Source organism: Saccostrea cucullata, unplaced genomic scaffold (genome assembly GCF_032062105.1).
Source record: "Saccostrea cucullata isolate Sc308-1 unplaced genomic scaffold, CSIRO_AGI_Scuc_v1 ctg7134, whole genome shotgun sequence".
Lineage (NCBI taxonomy): Eukaryota > Metazoa > Mollusca > Bivalvia > Ostreida > Ostreidae > Saccostrea > Saccostrea cuccullata.
In genome coordinates this window covers 31,211-52,080 of record NW_026937435.1, presented here as the reverse complement: position 1 = coordinate 52,080, position 20,870 = coordinate 31,211, and the positions used below count along the sequence as shown (strand labels likewise).

Sequence of the window (20,870 nt, the reverse complement as noted above, 5' to 3'; positions counted from 1 at the left end):
TGCCATAGTTAGTAAAAATAGAATTTTCTTAGAAATTCTTTCAAAATGCTACTCCTCCTACAGTTTTGGTCCGATTTCAATAAAACTTGGCACACAAGTGGACTACACTAAGATACATAATTCTGTGTATCGGTTTTTGATTTCGATGAATGATGTTGCCATGATTACTAAAAATAGAAATTTCTGTGAAATTCTTTCAAAATACTACTCCTCCTACAGTTTTAGTTCAATTTCAATAGAACTTGGCACACAAGTAGACTATACTACGATACATAATTCTGTGCATTGGTTTTTGATTTCGATGAATGATGTTGCCATGATTACTAAAAATAGAAATTTCTGTGAAATTCTTTCAAAATACTACTCCTCCTACAGTTTTAGTTCAATTTCAATATAACTTGGCACACAAGTAGACTATACTAAGATACATAATTCTGTGCATCGATTTTTATTTTGATGAGTGGCAAGGATCATTTTTCTATTTATTGCTGTTTTAAAGTCTCAAGTCCCAACTACTACTTAATTTTTCTTCCTTTGTTTTAAGTGTAAACCAGTAGAGCTACAGTCTCAACAGAGACTTCTGGTTGAAGTTGAGATTGTAAATTAACTTTTGTTGACCGGAATGATAAGAGTGCTTTCAATGGAACATGATTTTGAAGAATTTCCTCCATTACAAAGACACATTAATAGTAAGTTGGATTTCCAGATGTAGAATACCAGTCCTGTTCCTCTAGAATTCAGTCGTAAAAATAAGTATTGTAAACAATGACTCTATATTGCTACTGTTCCTCCGGTCTTTCTGATTCCTTTTTAGCTCACCTGAGCTGAAGGCTCAAGTGAGCTTTTCTGATCACATTTTGTCCGTCGTCCGTCTGTCCGTCTAGCTGTCTGTCCGTCCGTCCGTCTGTAAACTTTTCACATTTTCGACTTCTTCTCAAGAACCACTGGGCCAATTTTGACCAAACTTGGTACAAAGCATCCTTGGGTGAAGGGGAATTTAAATTGTTAAAATGAAGGGACATATCCCCTCGCAAGGGGAGATAATCAAGGAAAGACAAAAATAGGGTTGGGTCATTAAAAAATCTTCTTCTCAAGAACCACTGGGCCAGTAAAACTGAAACTAATGTGGAAGCATCCTGGGGTAGTGTAGATTCTAAATTGTTCAAATCATGACCCCAGGGGGTAGGGCGGGGCCACAATGGGGAATCAAAGTTTTACAAAGAAATATATAGGTAAAATCTTTGAAAATCTTCTTCTCAAGAACCACTGGGCCAGAAAAGCTGAAACTTATGTGGAAGCATCCTTGGGTAGTGTAGATTCTAAATTGTTCAAATCATGACCCCAGGGGGTAGGGCGGGGCCACAATGGGGAATTAATGTTTTACATAGAAATATATAGGGAAAATCTTTGAAAATCTTCTTCTCAAGAACCACTTGGCCAGAAAAGCTGAAACTAATGTGGAAGCATCCTGGGGTAGTGTAGATTCTAAATTTATCAAATCATGACCCCATGGGGTAGGGCGGGGCCACAATGGGGAATCAATGTTTTACATAGAAATATATAGGGAAAATCTTTGAAAATCTTCTTCTCAAGAACCATTGGGCCAGAAAAGCTGAAACTTATGTGGAAGCATCCTGGGGTAGTGTAGATTCTAAATTATTCAAATCATGACCCCAGGGGGTAGAGCAGGGCCACAATGGGGAATCAATGTTTTACATAGAAATATATAGGGAAAATCTTTGAAAATCTTCTCCTCAAGAACCATTGGGCCAGAAAAGCTGAAACTTATGTGGAAGCATCCTGGGGTAGTGTAGATTCTAAATTGTTCAAATCATGACCCCAGGGGGTAGGGCAGGGCCACAATGGGGAATCAATGTTTTACATAGAAATATAGGGAAAATCTTTGAAAATCTTCTTCTCAAGAACCACTGGGCCAGAAAAGCTGAAACTTATGTGGAAGCATCCTGGGGTAGTGTAGATTCTAAATTGTTCAAATCATGACCCCAGGGGGTAGGGCAGGGCCACAATGGGGAATCAATGTTTTACATAGAAATATATAGGGAAAATCTTTGAAAAATCTTCTTCTCAAGAACCATTGGGCCAGAAAAAATGAAACTTATGTGGAAGCATCCTGGGGTAGTGTAGATTCTAAATTGTTCAAATCATGATCCCAGGAGGTAGGGCGGGGCCACAATGGGGAATCAATGTTTTACATAGAAATATATAGGGAAAATCTTTGAAAATCTTCTTCTCAAGAACCCCTGGGCCAGAAAAGCTGAAACTTATGTGGAAGCATCCTGGGGTAGTGTAGATTCTAAATTGTTCAAATCATGACCCCAGGGGGTAGGGCAGGGCCACAATGGGGAATCAATGTTTTACATAGAAATATATAGGGAAAATCTTTGAAAATCTTTGAAAATCTTCTTCTCAAGAACTACTGGACCAGGAAAGCTGAAACTTTTGTGGAAGCATCCTGGGGTAGTGTAGATATTAAATTGTTTAAATCAAGAACCCCGGGGTAGGGCGGGGCCACAATGGGAAATCCAAGTTTTACATAGAAATATAAAGAACAAATCTGAAAATCAAAGCTGTAACTTATTTGGAAGCATACATGGGTAATGTAGATTTCGAATTGTTTTAATTATGATAAGTGGGGTAGGTTGGGGTCACAATATGTATTACAAGGGGGAAATCTGGTAAAGAACAGAATGTCCAAAGCTTCTCAGGTGAGCGATGTGGCCCATGGGCCTCTTGTTATCTTCTAGTGTACAGTAAACGGAAGGATTTGCGATACATACGTTTTCCCCTTGCTTTTAATCGTTTAATACAATTATTTAACTTTTACCCCTAAAACAGAGGCACTTGCTTTGAATTAAATTTTTAACCCATTGTATAATAATAACACAAGATATATACATGTAACTCCGAATTACACTCAGTACCCCCCTCATCAAAAACGCATTCATTTATACTCTCAGAGGAAAATGCACAGGCAAGATGTTTTTTTTATCATTCTCATCTACGATAATTTATATACTTAGCCATATATGGCATGCATGTTTAAATAATTTCCTACACATAACTATTTAACATATCTAACATTTGTAAGAATATTCAGACTAGGCCGTGCGCATTTTTTTTTCAAATATCGTTTATATGATCGGTATTAATGCACTTTGAAAATAAATATTACTTTTTCAAATTGCGTTACTTGGTCCCAAATATAACACATTTTGAAAATAATTTTCAACGTGCTTAATTTTTCAAAGGGCGTTGTAACAGAGCCCATTGTGAGCGCATTACATTGTAGACAACAAGCCAATTCTCAACAGCAACTTTTTATTTAACTGTCATTTTATTTGCCAAATTAGTACAGCAAAACACCAGAAAAAACGTTGAAATTGGAATTATCGTTCAGTACCTGGTGACTTTCTCTTCCCCAGATCCAAATACGGTCACCTCGCCTCAGCCGTAAAATCAGAGTTTGAGAACTCATGGGGTACGTCCCGGAATTCGAAAATAATGTCGTCAAAACATGGTTATTCTTGACAATCTCCATGTAGCACTCGTAGCCTCTTTCGCTCATTGCTGTACATGAAATCAGATAAATACCGCTGTACCGGGCTCTGAAGTGGCCCGTCCAGGGATTGTAGGCCCGCCCTATGTTGGTCAGGACCCTGTCATACTTGACGACTTGATGGTGTCCAATGCTTCTATCTCCTGTCAGAGTTGCTGTGAAGGCTACATGGTGTTTTGCTGTAAATAAGATAATTTATCAAAGATTTGGATAAAATCAATTAAATGTATATTTGGAGCTTTTTCTCAATTAATTGCATGATTTCAAGACGATCCATTAAAAAAAAGTTATTAAAAGTTGTACCTGTATAGAAAATTATCATTTGAAACTATTTCCAGCTTCCAAACTTTGAAACAAAAGCATGCAGGCTTTATTTGCTTCAAAATTTTATAATTGAGTTTTTACTGCACACCTAAAGCATTAATAATGAGTCAAAGATAGAAATTCATGAAGACCCATTTGGAAACTCATAATCTATCAGCCCAGAGTATATCAAAATCCTACCGATAGTGTGTGTGAATTATGTTTTAATTCAGTGAAATAAGATTAAAGAAAACAGACGAATATTAAACAGTGGATTCGGACAACTGTACAGATACAAGAGAATTATTCAACTAACGGTCATTTGCACATAAAATACCAGGTACATGTATGAATATTCAACAATATACCGAGTGTATACATAAGAACATTCAACAGAGGTCTTGAATGAACAGAAAATACAGCTGCATTCGACTGTAGTCAACTTTATACGAACAAATAAAAACGCTTCTTCATTTCCCCGACAAAAAATCATTTATAACGAGGTTCGCTCCTCAGCTTTTCAGCAGATTTTTATTTTGACCTCTATTTTAAAAAATGCTACATTTTTTTTTAGTTCTTACAATAAATCTGGATTCTATAATGCTAATTAGACTATATTCAGTCAAAACCCCATGATTAAATTCCATACCGAAAACATTTTTAAAGTGAGGAACTATACATATTTTTGTGGCGGAAGGTTTTTTACAGGTACATGTATCATGCGCAGAGTAATTTGTGCAGTGAAATGTTCTTTGCTGGTCCTAAATTATATATTTAAATAAACAATACCAAATATTCGTGAATGTCCTGGGGAAAAATCCAATTTAAGCTTAAAATTAGCACTGTTTTAGTAATATCTAAGAATTAACATCGCATACCTATGGAATGCCATATACGACAGCTTTTTATTTCATTTTCTGAATATATAAAAAGATTAATTTCAACCACTTTGCTTAAATTCATGAAATTGACATGGATTTCAAATGATTTTATTGCTTTTAAAATTTTTCACACCAGAAAAATGATTTTTGAGCGCAGAAAGGTCAAATAATTGTATATGCAAAGTAATTTGAAATTATTTATTTTTGAACACAATTTTTTAATGTGACTCTTTACGATAAAAAAAGACTGCTTGATCCAATAATTCATTTTGATAAAAAATTTAATAGGAAAATCTTTGAAAAAAATATATATTTGTAAGACGTAATTGTGGTGCAAAAATCATATAATTGCTCCATATATACAATGCTAAAAGAAGCGCACTACCCCCATTTTTAGTTTTGATTTTTATTAAACTATGTGTGTAGATTCTCAAAATAATACTTGACAAGATCGGTTGTCAACCTGATTTTCAAAAAAGTCAACTTAATTGCGATTGAATTCTCATAATCTTTTTTATGTCTGAGTTGTTTTCTTTTGATAATGAAAGTATTATAAACGACATGGAGAATTATTTTGTTAATTTTGTCATAATGACGGGTCAGAAACGTAAATTATTGTTTAAAGCAGTCGGACTTGGCGTATCAGTTCGCATATTTACAAAAGTTCTTAAACGTAAACGTAGAAGTTACGACTGACGTAAGATTAAAGATACGAATTCGTATTTTGGTATTTACAAAGCCGCTCGTAGACGTTGACGTAAGTTACGAATTCTTAAATGTACGATTGTACGTACGCATGCGCCTTCGGTAGTTTCACTCTACATTGCGCCAATATTTTTATTCCTGTCGTCTGCGAAAACGGAAAAGGGAGGAAGAATGGACGAGGGAAAGAAACCAAGAAAAGCAAATTTTACTGATTTGAAAGTGGAGGTGTTGGTGGACGCTGTGTCCACTAACTATAAAGTGTTATACAGGTCTAGGCGGCCTCTGTTTTTGGAGGATAGATTTTATCCTCTAGAAACAGAGGATGGAGGTGTCGCCACCTACCGGACTTTTCAAAACAAACGGCAGTCTAAACCAAACAAATAACAGCAACTCTTGCATCTCAAGTCCCAGTTTATGTACCGTACTCTGATTTTTCAACCAAAACAAATAAAAGGTTAAATTTCATACGATTATGGTTAAATATAGGTATTTAAATCATTTTAACAAATTTTGGTAATTTGCTGTCAATAAATTATTCATTTGAAAGCTTTGTTAAAGACCCTTTCCTGTCTGAAAATTAATTATAGCCAACCTCATTTTCCGGTACCATAATTATGTGTTAACAGCATAAAAGTTTTAAAAAACATATTTTTGAAAAATTCAGTTTCATTATTATTTTATTTAATAAGACGGTAGAGGAATTTTTCTTTGAAGTTTGCTCTTCTGCACGGGACTACAGTGGGCGGAGCTACTTTCCGTTCTGTGTTAGTCTTCTATACTGTTGTATGTGTATACATCTAATAAAACTGAAATATTAAGACCCCTGAAATAAATTAGGATCAATCTCCATCTACAGCAAGGTTAGACCGTCCCCCTTATCAGTTAAGACTGACTTAAATTCAATTGCGTCTACCCGTTGTCAAAACTAATCTGACTGAAACTTACGTTGTCCGTGGAAATATATATACTGCGAATGCATGGTCCCCGTCGAGGCCTCATCTAAGAACTCTAGCGAAATTTACATGCTGCACAGCTAAAAAGTGGGATTTTTTTTCTTATTTTCTCTAAATAATATTTATTTTATCTTTGCTTAAATTATCAGGCAGAGTGTATTTTGTCTTTACAGTACGTTTTCTTTTGTGTTTCCTTTTCCTCTAATCTTTAATTAAAAGAAATATGAAAGTAATGTTATTTATGTATTGTTTGAGCATTTAAGTGCCTTTTTATTTGTCCTGATAGGGAAAAAACATAAAAATTAAACAAAATAACAAGAAATATTAAGTAGAAATGAAGCGCAAGAAGTGCCAACTTTGAAAGCGTATTGTAAAAATTCTAGACATAGAATCTCAAATCGCCACATACAATTGATAGTTTAATGTCTGATCTTTTATTTAATTGTACTCTGGTGCTTGCACTTTTTGATTAAAGGTAGGCATGCGGCGTTTGAAAATTACCTGTGCTATCCTCTGAAATCAGAAGAAAAACTATCCGACATTGCATTGCGATTTCCATATATGGTAAAAAATTTGGCTGCCATATTGAATCTAGCTATCCTCCAAAAACGGAGGCCGCCCAGACCTGTTATACGGGAAGTTTTCCCCGCGACGTCTGAATTTACGTCTACGTCTAAGAACTTTCGTAAATATGTACACAGGCCACGTTCTTAGGGTGAAAAAGTCAATCGGAGTGTCACGCCATAGCATTCTAGCGTGCATCCTGACGTTACTTATTTTTTGCGTGGACCCTGCGGTCCACGCAGTAAATATATAAGCGAAGTTAAACCGGATGCCCTGGGCAAACGACAGGCTACGCATGCGCGCGAATGCTAGAGAGTTCGCACCTTAGGTGACTTGCCCGTAGAATAATTCGCCCCATTCGAATTAAAATATGCCATTCATCGGCAAATCGCGCTTTTAAATCTGCATATCGCATTTACATATTCATTGACAGATCCTATTTCCTCTCTTTTACATATACTTTTATACGAAACATTGATTCTATGGTACAAACATTTTAAGAAGTTACAGTATATAGATACATGTACTTGAATGAGAAACGTCACTCAACGAACAGCGATACATGTAGCTTTTAAAGCTTTTAAAGTAGAGCAAGTTTTCACCGGCATTAGTTTTGTGCATCAAGACTCGCAAAATAATTTAATATTTCAGCAATCTAATTATTGTTTGATAAAGGTCTGTAGCAAGGGCTTTTAATGTGTGTGTGTGTGTGTTGCGGGTAGGGGGTGGGGGCTCCGACAAAATAAAAAACAAATCTGCGTTGTACAGAGGTGTGCTACACGTGAACCATCAGATCTCCATTTTTCCTATGATAAATTTCTTCCGTATAAATCCAGAACAGGTGTCAAGTCCCAGCCAATATGTGTTACACGTGTCAAAATAACTCGATTTTTTAAACATGTTAAAACTGACAAAACTAAAGATCGCTAATCGGAGATAAAATTTCACATTTGTACTTTGAGACTACGATCAGTTATAAATGGCAGATGATTTTAGAATACGTGAACAACCCTTACATGAATATTCCCTACACCTAGAAATTTTCTTAATTGAATTTCAGTTGGAAAAAACACGCATATGGTCCACGTATTGCAGTCCTTTTTTAAAGGACAGCAACTTGTCTTTCAATAAAAATATAAGTAACGTCAGGTGTCTGTGCGTGCATCGCCGATTGTCGGTTTTTAGATTTCAATAGTGTCAGTATCAACAACAAACCATCGGGGGTGCCGCACACATGATCACTGAACGTTATACTCATATACATGAACATTTGGCATACGTTCTCAAATATTGAAGGTTAATGAAATAAAAAAAGAAGCAGAACTTACCATAAGCAACACTACAGCAAAAGAGAATGCGAATTGTAGTTGCCACATTTTGGTACAAAATATGACTGAAAATGTTCCACTTTTACCCTCTATATATATATCTACCCAAACATTGATTCTAATCGGTCAACAAACAGGAGTACGTAAAGCTGTTGCTTGAAACGGACACTAATCTCCAATTTCAAATTATATTGCAGAAAATTAACATCACCACATAATAATAGATTTATATAAGTATATCAATTTAGTAACCGGCTCAAGCATGAACTAGCCATCAAAAGAGTACTTCTTTTATAATACTGTAGATCACTTTATTTTCGCGACACCTTATTTTCGCGAGAGAGTCATTGTGGTCATTGCCTTATATAATCTTAAGGAATTCTATTATACGCGAGAATGAAATTTTCGCGAGCATGCCGTCTCGCGTAATTACGCAAAAATAAAGTTCTCGCGAATAAAAAGTGATTTACAGTATTCTTGTAGAATATTTTTGCATGGACAAAAGAAATGGTACATCTTTCTTCGTTTTTACCACATAAACACAAGGACCCATTCATAATGTTTGTTTAAATAGATTATTTTTTTTTAATGGAACAGTAATGTCTTAGTTTAACACATGTTAATATGTATTATAGTGGTGGATTGCTTTGCAAAAAGAAAGTATGATGACGGATTTTTAATTTTTGTTATCAATTATTTGTTGTTGAAATGTTTAAGGAATCACTGTCTAGTTAGTATAGTATGCCAGGGCATCAACGATAGTTGGAAACATGGTATAATTTGCATAACGGGCGAAGCTATCGTTGATGTCCCTGGAATACTATACTAACTAGACAGTGATTCCTTATATTTCCATTTCATTGTGAAATAAATAGTAGATTTAGACTTTTAAAAATGTAGACATAGACTTCATGTGACGTCAAACACATAGGCAGTCGCACGAGATTTACATGCATATATGGCCTCCTCGAGACAGATGTGCACGAGATTTGCCTGCGTATTAGGCCTCCTTAGCTCCTGACCTATCGACCTGATTAATTTACATTCCGGCAGAATTATCAAGAAATAAACCCCGACAACTTTCACAGAGAAAAAAAATTAGAAATGGAAATATTTTGATATAGATGGTTTTTCTGACCTAAGTTTTAGGAATTTCTAATGTTATCCAGCATCAGATACGACTTCAAGCGTTTCTTAATACATGTAATTGTAATCAATCACTTGGAACAATATTATACTGTTTTTACGGGTATTAAATGCATGGATATTGCAAATATTCTGATACACTTCTTGTGTGATTTTGCACATTGTGGTCATTTTTGCAATGCAAATGCAATTTAGAAAAGCTATATAACGTGTGAGTACCCATTATATATAGAAATTCAGACATTGAAGAAATGGTTTTATAAGGGATTTTCACTAAGAAGGTAGTTTCTTGCATGTCAACTTTACAAGCTGATGTTTTCACTCAAAAATTGTGTTTTAAGGTATACCTTTACTCAGGAGACTAAAACTTCCACTGATAAGAACGAAAAACCACCTACTGCACATTATACACCTATGATTCTTGTGTTAAATTTCAATTTCAAATAACTAGGTCAATGACCTACTTCTCATGCTAGTGGTCCCTGAGTATTTCTCGGAAAATACCCCCAATTTTTCACATTATGACCAATTTTTTCTTTACTCACAAATAATTACAAGCAACAAAACTCTTTAAATAATGAAATAGTATAGCAATGGAACAGGGTTGCTTCATAAAAAGAAACGATTAGAATTTGGTCCATAAACTTGATAATTATTACAGTCCAACTTTCCTCTGTCATATTTATATTTCTTTCCCATTTTTAATGGAATATTACAAAAATCTGAATGAAAAAGAACTCCAAATTATTTATAGAATCAAATTACTTTTGTTGCCTTAATTCTCATGGTATTAATATTATATGGGGTCAATGATCTAATTATTGAGATATGTTGTCTTCATGGAATAGTTTTTGTTCATATTTTTGAGTTTCTTTATTTTAAAGCATTTAATTATTTGAAATAATTTATAAGCTTTAACACATATAAAATTTGCAAAATGATGTCTAAAAATACATGTCACCTTCACACTGTTATTAATATTGCAAAAAATTTAACATTTTGACAAAAATAAAAAATTAGAAATTTAGTCCGAATTTCCTCTGCATTACCATATATTGACTTTTGTTCCTGTATAATTCCTTTAAAAATGAATTATAAAAAAATTAAATTGATATTGAGGTAAAACTTGTTTATTTCATCCATTTAGAACAATTTTTGATTTAACATATTATACTTTATAAAATTCCCTGTCTGACTTGTGCTGTCGCATGTGTCGTAATGGCTGTGTATTGCAAGACTTGCCTTTTATAATGCTCAAATCTTTTACTTTGCTGAGGAAATTTCTTCTAGATGGCAGTTTGCAGTGTTTACATTCTAGTAATTGACGGACGTAATTTAAGATTGGCGGAGTTTTTATTGTTTTTATTGAAAACGACAATAATGGGTACTCGACAATAATGAGTACTCGCACGTTATATATAGCTCCAAACTTTCCCCTTGCTCTTTCAGTTTATTAATTGCAATTTATGAATATATATATTAGATGACATGGTAGTACGTACATGTATGTCTGACGCAGTGGTTAGAGCGTCTGCTTTCGAGTCGCGAAGTAAAGAGTCAATCCTTTCTTAGCGGGTTCGAACCCCAATGTGGGACGTGGAGACCAGTCTTTCGGATGAGACCGTGTCGCAAAAGATGATGAGAAAGAAAGATTCCTTACTCCTCAATGGCCCCGAGTTCCGAATTTGAATATAGGCCAAAATTTGTAGCTCTCCACCGTCCGGCAAGTGGCGGCGTCTCCATATGAGTTAAAGATTACCAAGAGGGACGTTAAACAATTCAATCAATCATGATTACATGTTTAAAGGAAACAATATATACAGAGGCAAATAAAACCCAGTCCCAATTCCCTCACCGTCTATAATACGATAGGTTCGGTCAGGGGAGTGCCTTAAGACCCAGGATATGTAACCATGTATATTCTTCAAAAAAAGAAACGCATAGTAGAATTTTAGTGACACATTAAACATAAAGATCATATAGTAAAATGATGCATTGATAAAACAGAAATGAGGTAAGCAACAGGAATACTATCTAAATGTCAAAATTACTCAACAATTTTAAAATTAAAGTCAGTTTAAGATATCTGGTATGCCCCCCGCAGACACAAATGATAGCCACAAACGGCATCAAATGGAAGCAAATGTGTGTAATAAAAACTGCATGGGAATACTCTCTTACTTCAAATGTAGAACTTTGGTCAGCTGTTGCAGAGTCTGGGGATGCGATTGTCTTTTGCAAATCATGTCAATCCATTTTGTCCAATGCTGCTTAATTTGGATTAAATCAAGCGATTTAGATGACTGTGGCTGAAACAGGTTGTTGTTTCTTTGCACGAATAGGTGTGTCAAACGAGCCATATGTGGCTGTGTATTGTGAGATTGCAATACTGCTCTAGGATGTTGCAAAGTTGAATGGGTATGTGTAGGTAGAACATGGTTAGAGTACCTTTTTCCAACAAAGTCCATTGAATTCGAACCAAATCAATCTTACTTTCTTATGATACCGTTTTCCATATCATTACACTACCACCACCAACTTTTTTAACGTCCTGGAGGCAGTTATCTGTTTTACATTCATAACAAAGCATTAGCACTCTTAAACTTATAAGAGACTTTCAGATAAACATTCTGGACTAGTAAGTTAACCAAAATGTTTAGCAGTGATGCTGTGGTCATACTCTATATATCTGAGATCTCGATATTTGGGGTCGAAGTCGATATTTGGGGTGTTGTGGGGTAGAAATAATCCTCTTGCAATAATTCGTAGTCAACTGAAAACGGTCTTGTTAGATGATCTGTGCAGTTCAGGGATAGCTAGTGATTTAGATGACGTCCTTGCATTACATTCGTGCAATTTACGTAATCCTCGGAAGTGATGCTGTGCTGCTGATGTCACACATAATCTACCATATTTTTTGCGAACATTGGGTGTTCGATGTTGATGGTTTATGTTTTATAGGTTAGATATGGTCTGTGTGTAACATTAAAACCTCTTGCAATTGTAGATTGTGGTACCCCTGCTTCCAGTCGCCCATTTCCCTATTTGTGCCACGCAACATTCAGATGCAGCATTTTTTGGAAGCGTCATTTTTCAGATAAAACCAGATTTAAAAATATCGAGAACCCCCGCTTTTGATAGCCCCTTTGTACCTGAAGGAATTGCATCGGAATTCAACAAATGAAAATTGAGATAAAAATTTTGGGGGAACTTTTGCAAAATGAGGTCTTTTTGTCTGTGAGACTTATAGAATAGCTGTAGAGTTAACAATTGCATTGGAAAATCATGCATTTCACTCGAATACATCGTATCCATACAAAAATAAAAGGTATGACAAAACTATCACACATTTTTCAGGGCATTGTTCCTACTATGCGTTTCTTTTTTCGAAGAGTATATTTTGTGTAAAAATTTGACCTCAATATAGACTGAAACGGGATTGAAATATTAAAGGAAATATGGAACCTGACGTTCAGGACTGGACAGGTCACAAAACTATTGCATTGCGACACTTAGGTCATAAAATGTACGGAAAATAAAATAAGAATAATTTATATTTTATTGTAAGTTAAACAAGGATTAGTTTGATTAAAAATGAGATGAGATTTATTGAAAAATGTTGCAACAGACTTTCCCTTTCTATCTAAGCATAGGCGTCGGAAGCAGATTGAAAGTGGGGAGGGGGGCTAATTGAAAGTGTGTGGGGGGGAGCTAAACCAACAAAAAAGGAAAACTCTAACTTTCAATGCCTATATTATGTATATATTTGCTAAAAAGTGGGCTAATTGAAAGTGGGGGGAGGGGGCTAATTGAAAGTTGAGGGGGGGGGGGGAAACCAACAAAAAAGGAAAACTCTAATTTTCAATGCCTATATTATGCATATATTTGCAAAAAGTGGGCTTAGCCCCCTTAGCCCACCCGGTTTCGACGCCTATGCTGAGTTAAATACCCGGGTATTACATACAAGTATTCTGAAGTTGACTTCAAACCGATGCTTGAGTTTCTGATTGACACTATCTGTATGGATTTTAGAGACCAGGTCTTCCAACATCACTTTAAAATTCCAATGGGTATCAATTTTCCCCCCTTATTAGTAAAACTATTTTTGTATCCATATGGAATTTGTTCAAAATCTTATATGTGAAAAGAAGAAAAAAAAACACTTGCTGTGGCCTTCAACTCGACATTAAGATATATCGACGACGTATTGTCAATTTACAATAGTAATTTATATTCCTTTGTCGATACGATATATCACAATGAGCTTGAGATAAATGATACCACAGAGTCTGACACATGTTTTATATTTGGATATTTTACTTGAAAAAGACGTTAATGGTAATCTAACAACCAAGCTCTATGATAAAGGTGATGACACAGACTTTTCAATAGTCAATTTCCCTTACTTATGCAGCAATATACATTAATCACTTGCATACGGAGTTGATGAGATTAGCAAGAGCATGCTCTAGTTCTATGGTCGATACAATGACATTGTCGACAAATGCAATTTGTCTTTCAGTCAAATGCTGAGTGATATTTTTTATTGTTAGACCATTATTTACAGACTGAATTGATGACGGATTTTCCGTTATTTCCTGATCATGACAAAGAGCACAAGGCGGATGTGACCGGTGGGCAGGTGCTGCTTACTCCTCCATGGCACCTGATCCCACCAGTAATGTTTTGGAAGTCCGTGTTTGCTCTGCTACTATTTTGAATAATTGAATTGACTTTTTAGCTCGAAAAATGTACGTTATCTTTGTATATTTCATTGCAACTAATGATGAATTTAACACAATTTAAAATTCTGTACAGAAAAGGAGTATCCTGCTACATTGTAAACAGGCAGCTTGTGTTTCTGTTAACAATTGCAACTCCTAGCTTAATTCCCATCGCCCGCGTGGCGCAGTGGTTAGTGCATCTGCTCTAGAGTTGCGAAGTAAGGAGTTGATCTTTACGTCGCGGGTTCGAATCCCACAGTGGGGCATGAAGACCGGTCCTTTGGATGAGACAGTATAAACCGAGGTCCTGTGTCGCAGTAGGAGCATGCTGGCACGAAAAAGATCCCTGATCAATGTCTCCGAGTGCCGAGTAAAGGATAAAATTTGTAGCTCTCCACCTGCAAGTGGTGGCGTCTCCATATGAGTGAAAAATTCTCTAGAGGGACAATAAACAATCAATAAATTCAGGCACGTAGCATCGTTTTTGAAAGTGGGGGGGCCAACCAGAGAAAAATTTTTTTTACTTATCTGAAAAAGTTGACAAGCAAAAAAAAAAAAAAAAAGCAAAAGTTAAATGTCGCCCGAAGTCGAAAATCCTATTTCGCAGGGGGGGGGGGGGGGGGGGGGGGGGGGGGGGGGGGGGGGGGGTAGTGGCCAACTTTTTCAAAGCCAAATTACTTTCACTTCCAATTTTTTTCCTACAATTCCTTGATAACACTATACTGTGGTAAAAAGTGGGGGGGGGGGCAAGCTTTCTTTCAGCGAACATTTCCAATAGGAAAGGTAATGTTGGCCAAAAAAGTGGGGGGGGGGGGCAGCCCCCCCCCCCGGATGCTACGTCCCTGAAATTAATCAATCAATCACTCCGTATAAAATATATTTTATGAATATAATGGAAAAGGTTATTTTAGTATTAATTTTTTATCATCAGGCCCCAGGATCATTAAACAAACTTAGACTAAAGTCAAATTTTCAATCGCTCATACAATATTAATAAATCATGAAATTTATTTTGAAATTTGCAGATAAAAACACTTCTGGAAATCAATGTTGAAAATATTTTAGTTTTGGTCTGCTTGACTTCTAAAACATTTTATAATCACATAGAAAATTTGACTTAAGCTTAAGATGTTTCATGATCCCTTGGCCAGGTGTGTTTCCAATCATTTTAAGGTGTAAAACGTACGTGCGATTTCAAATAAATTACAGTTCTATTTTTTTTTTTAAATAATTCAATTCAGATAGTAATTATAAAATAGAAAAAGTAAAAAATTAAGCTAAGATTATAAAATATAAATATCTGGGCGTACAGTTAAGTTATAACTATGTAAGCTATTATTTCTCCATATTTTATCTCACTTTGAGATTAAGTTTTTAAAAAAAGATTATTTCAAACAGAAACAACAAAAATGAAAATTATAATCAATGAGATACAAGTATTCCATTAAAAAAAACAACAATAGAAATATTTTAAAACAGGTTCAGATGTACCTGCATAAGTATTTTATTTCACACATGTCAAAACATTTATATGCATATTAGTTATTCTGTAACCAGCCAATATTATATATCAAATGTAATTGTACACGTGTAAAAACAGGCACCAAAGTTTCATAATTATCAAGCAACATATGTTTGCACACTGACCAGTCCTTTATGAATAGTATTGTCCCTGGTTATTCTGTTTTCCAGGCGATGTCTCCTTTTGTTGACGACAATGACTGACCGCACCTCTGTAAAAGTAAATTGTCTTCTTTGGGTTTTTTAATGATACTTTTTAACTTTATCGTATAATACCAATTATATAAAAAGCATAATATTTTCATGAAATTATTTTTTTCTCAGGGATGGGGAGAAAGGTGTTGTTTTCCTTGAATGTACTCATAAACTGCAAATATGGCTTTGGAGATATGACCTTGAGTTAATAGTTTGACGTATCATTTTTTAATGATAAACAAACACTGTAATACTAGTACTATTGACAACATGTATTTCTTATCTTAGAGCAAAGACTAGGAAAAATCGAAAAACTCCTCGAAAGAAAATGTACATATATTATTTATAAAAAATAAATGCGCGTAAATTAAAATAAAATGCAAATACAGATATGTGCCAAAATTTAAGATAATTTTATTTTTTCTCTATATATTTCATTGCAATCAATATTTTGTAAAATTACTAGCAAATGGTCAATTTTTATCCAATTTGATTAAATCTATTTCAGTACTTAAACCTGAGAATGTGAGGTTATCTTTCTTTAAAAGATCATTACGTACTTAGCTTTTAGTAAAAGATAGCTCATCACTTAACATCAGTTCAAAAATTCAAGATCAATGTTGACTACATAATTCATTTTGAATATTTGACTTAAAAATTCACGTCGCGCTTAAAAAAATTTAATATATCAACGTTGATCAGATAAAAACTATTGTTTTCATCAACTACAACAATTTCTTCGATTAGCAATAAATTTGTGATAAAATCTGTCAAGAAATGTTGTCATATCAGTGATTTTACAAAATGTTGTTTTCAATGAAATATATAGAGAAAAAATAAAATTATCTGAAATTTTGGCACACATCTGTATATTTTTAAAAATTGCGACTAAATGTCGCAGTTTTGTACAATATGTATGTACTAAGTATGTCTGTTTTTCTGGTTTGTTTATTCAATGCATAACATATAGGGAAAATTCTTTTAATTTATGATCTCTTATATTGAATGTTTATATGCGCAGTTTGCTGTAAATGCATAAAAGATACATACATTTTCTATGATAACAAATGATTCTGCACATTGATCTATCCTTCAGAAACGTTCCAGGCAGGTTAAGTTTCAGGTACACCAGTTACCATTGTTTCATTTCTATAACATCAACACATGCTTCTGAACATTGATCTTCTTTGTTAATTATTACAATATTTAGTCATATTTTAGTGTATAATTACATGTAAATTCGACACCTATATACCTGTATCATAATCACCAAAATAGCGCATGTTTGACACATTGGCAAGTCCTCAATAAATTCTTACTCCTTTCTGTACTAATAGTTACTAATAGTTTTCTTGCAGTTGAAATACTTTTCATTTTCTACTGGATCTGAAAAAAGGTGTTTTTCATGAAACAGTCCCTAATTCAAAATATTTACTTCCGTTGTTCACCAAATGTACTCATAATTCTTCACTCAAAGTTCTCTTCAGTTGACATGCTTTTCATTTCCTGATGAATCTGAAAAATTGCCTGAAAAGTGAGAAAGACGTTGAGTTTACAACACAGTAGTCCCATTTCCAAAGTTGTTTACCTTTTTATATTACGTTTTCAATTTAGTTGATATAGATTTACCCATACTCATATCTTTTAACAATTATTTTAATTTCGTATTCTGTGGTCAGTGTTGACACATGATCATACCTTCCATAAATCCCTGGCTCGATGGGATTTGATCGCGTGAGAGTGATGAAGTACTAAAACAAAGTGGATTTAAATATAAAACAGTGTAAAACATTGGTGATGTTACAAAAACATTGGATAAAAACAATCTTCGATGATTTAGGGTTGGATATAATTTTTATCCAACTCGTTATGTGTTTTTATCCCTACACCAAGCCTTGCGGATAAAAACACAATTCATTGGATAAAAATCATGCCCAACTTCAAATCTTGAGAAGCTATATTTAAGTGAACTTAAGTGGAACTCTCATATGCATTATTTCATATGCTTCTTGGAATTATTTTTCCGGTTCACAGTCTTCTAATGAGAGATTTTCTCTTATTTATAAACAAGCCTAAAGATATGAGCATTTTAAGGTGATATTTGGCAGAGCATCTTTTCAATATCGTCGTTCTACATGAAACCTAGCAGTATTCTTTCATTTAAAATAGCCATTAAATGAAAACAGATATGACTTTAGTAATATTGAAATTACTCTCCCTCATTTCATTGACATTGCTGTTGTGTAATTTGTATCATAAAGGAAGCATTTCTTCTTTGACCATATTAATGGTGATGGAATCTCTGAAGAAAGGTAGGTCCATCTATCTTATTTCGTTTAATCGTTAGAACATAATAAATCTGACCTCTTCAACATTTATCAGAGATTAAGTGTTGGGTTATATTGTATTCTCTGATGATTTTTTATGCTTTCAGTCATCAGAAAGCTAGCTCTCCTCGTGTACTTCAGAATTGTCATCACTGGCTCTGGTTGTCATGGTTACCAGGTGTTTGAATGTAATGTTCCCTTTGTTTTTTTCTCTACTTCTTGGACACGAAATTGAATCTTTTAAGAGACGCTATTCATGCAATCATTTATAATAGCAATTATGAAAAAAAAATATATCAATTTTTATCAAAAGTTGTTCTAAACATTAATATAGTCTAAGTAAAAAGGAAATTCGATACAAAATGAATTACCTGTCCACAAAAGAGGAAAATTCAGAAGTGTAATAGATTTAGATGATGTGCAAGAAAGTTATAATATGTGTACTTTAAGACGCTTTTTATAATGATAGGTTTTATAATGGAAATAAAAACCGATATTTAATACTGATAAATTAACAAGTAATTGACAAGACTAACCATTTGTGATATAATGAGTCTTTCAACATCTAGATGTGCATCTTGTAATTCAAATTGAGGAAAAAAATATCATAAAATTGAGAGTTTTTAATCTTTAACAGATTCATTCGAGACTCACACCTGTAAGGACACGCCACACGTCTTAAACCCTCTAAATGCAGAGGTCATTCTACTCTCCTATCATGGAGGAGACATAAGATGCCACCAGATTGCATTTTCTGCACTTTCTGACCCCGACCTTGTGACCTTTGAACTGATGATCAATTCCCTGTATCATGAGGATCCCGACTGTTCTACTTCCTTGATGTACAAGGCACTGAGAGATGCTGAACCATTGACGGTAAGACACGGGCTTATCAATGCTAAAATGATTCTGTGTAATATCAAAAGACAGTTCACCAGAAAACCAAGCAACGATGGTATATTTCATGTCATTTTTAACTGCTTTGAAAATGCTGATAATTATAGAAAATAAATTCTTTGCGTTTTCTACCAATACTATAAGGGTAATTTATTTTAAAAAGTTATTAGTAAACTATGGTCAGTCAGTCAAACCAAAAAGATTCATTATACGAATAGGCTGCAAATACCCATTGCTTGAATATTCTTGAAAATGATATTAATCATGTTTATATATTCCTCATGTAAACTACGATTTTTTTGAAAGATGACTAAGGAAGTGATATGATACACAATCTCTGGTATATTGATGATTGTTCAAAACAACAAACTTAAAAGCAGAAACTGTATTCCTTTAGTTTTCCCCTTTGAAATGTAACCTAGGGATTTCTTTCTTTCGTTCTTTCAGTCTTATAACTGTAGTAGACTTGCAGAAGAAAAATATTTCATTCAAATGAGGAGAAACTCAACCTTCTACGTTGAAGTACAAACTCATAAGCCTAACACAGAACGGTCCCGATTTAAACTTAAGCTGATACCACGGGATGCTGTTTTCAAATGTAAGCTTATAAAAACATACATTGATTACTTTGCAATATATCTAAAACACTGCATGGGATTCTTTTTCGAAATATAGAATGCATGACTGCTAATATATGTGCTATTTAAAAAAATCATGATTATATTTACAGCTGAGGACACGATCGGAATAATAGCAGGAGGAACAATAGGGAGCTTGCTACTCATAAGTCTGATCGGGTTCGGGGTTTGTATTTTTAGGAAAAGACAAAACCAGCATAAGACCACAAAGAATGAGAAAATATCTAGTAAGGAAAATGGATTTACATAGTGTGTGTCTAATTTGTTAGTGGATTTTTTTTTCATGTTAAATAATTTTCTTTATATAGTAACAAATACTTAATAAAAGATATTTTCTTCTCTTTATTTATGCAATAGGTAGTTTTCATTAGAAGAGTTATTAGCCCCTTCACGATAACTGCTGTACTACATTTTTGCAGGGCAAAATTATACCATTTTGGCGGTGTTTTTGTTGATAGATAATTAAATGACGTATTTAAACAATTACTTTTACATCATTTTTCACCAAACTATATCATTTTGCCCTGCAAAAGAGCAGTACCGCAGTTACCGTGAAACGGTCTATTTCCCGTTGGCCACCATCTTGGGGGTCAACCAGGTAATTTTCCCTCTTTGTCCTACCAAAAATAAGAGGGTGTAGCAGAAATATTTTGAGGAAAATCTTTATGGAATAAACATTATGAAATAAAGGAGGTTCTAACAAATGTATATTTTTCAGAAAACAATACTTCCCAGCCCACAATTGCCAGTATAAAAAGTTAAAGTTGGTTGAATTATGAAGGAATATGAGCATGTTGACCCCCAATATGGCGGCTAACGGGAAATAACTCTTGTTAATTTGGGTCTACTGAAAACTATCTATTAAAGCATTTGAAGCATGCATATTTATATTTCTTATTGTTTTCTCTCTGTTAATCTTTGAAAGTTTGGTGAATTGATTTTTGGATAATTTAACGGAAATGTAACTGTTGTCAAGCAAACGATCAGGAGCCATATATGCATATCAATCTCGTGCTGTGGCATTTGTGTCTGACGTTAGTGGGCGGGAACTACTGGAATTAACATTTATGTTTAATGCATTGTAAATCTATTAGAAAACCTGAAACATACT

General features: G+C 34.3%; 1 protein-coding gene across 1 annotated transcript; it reads left to right on the top strand.

Annotated features, from left to right (window-relative positions):
* The first annotated feature begins 18,184 nt into the window (after positions 1-18,184).
* On the top strand, positions 18,185-20,009 carry LOC134248205 (uncharacterized). Its single transcript, XM_062730624.1, has 5 exons — positions 18,185-18,209; positions 18,332-18,412; positions 18,862-19,100; positions 19,569-19,719; positions 19,852-20,009. The coding sequence occupies exons 1-5, from the start codon at positions 18,185-18,187 to the stop codon at positions 20,007-20,009; spliced, it is 654 nt and encodes a 217-aa protein (XP_062586608.1).
* The last annotated feature ends 861 nt before the right edge of the window (positions 20,010-20,870 follow it).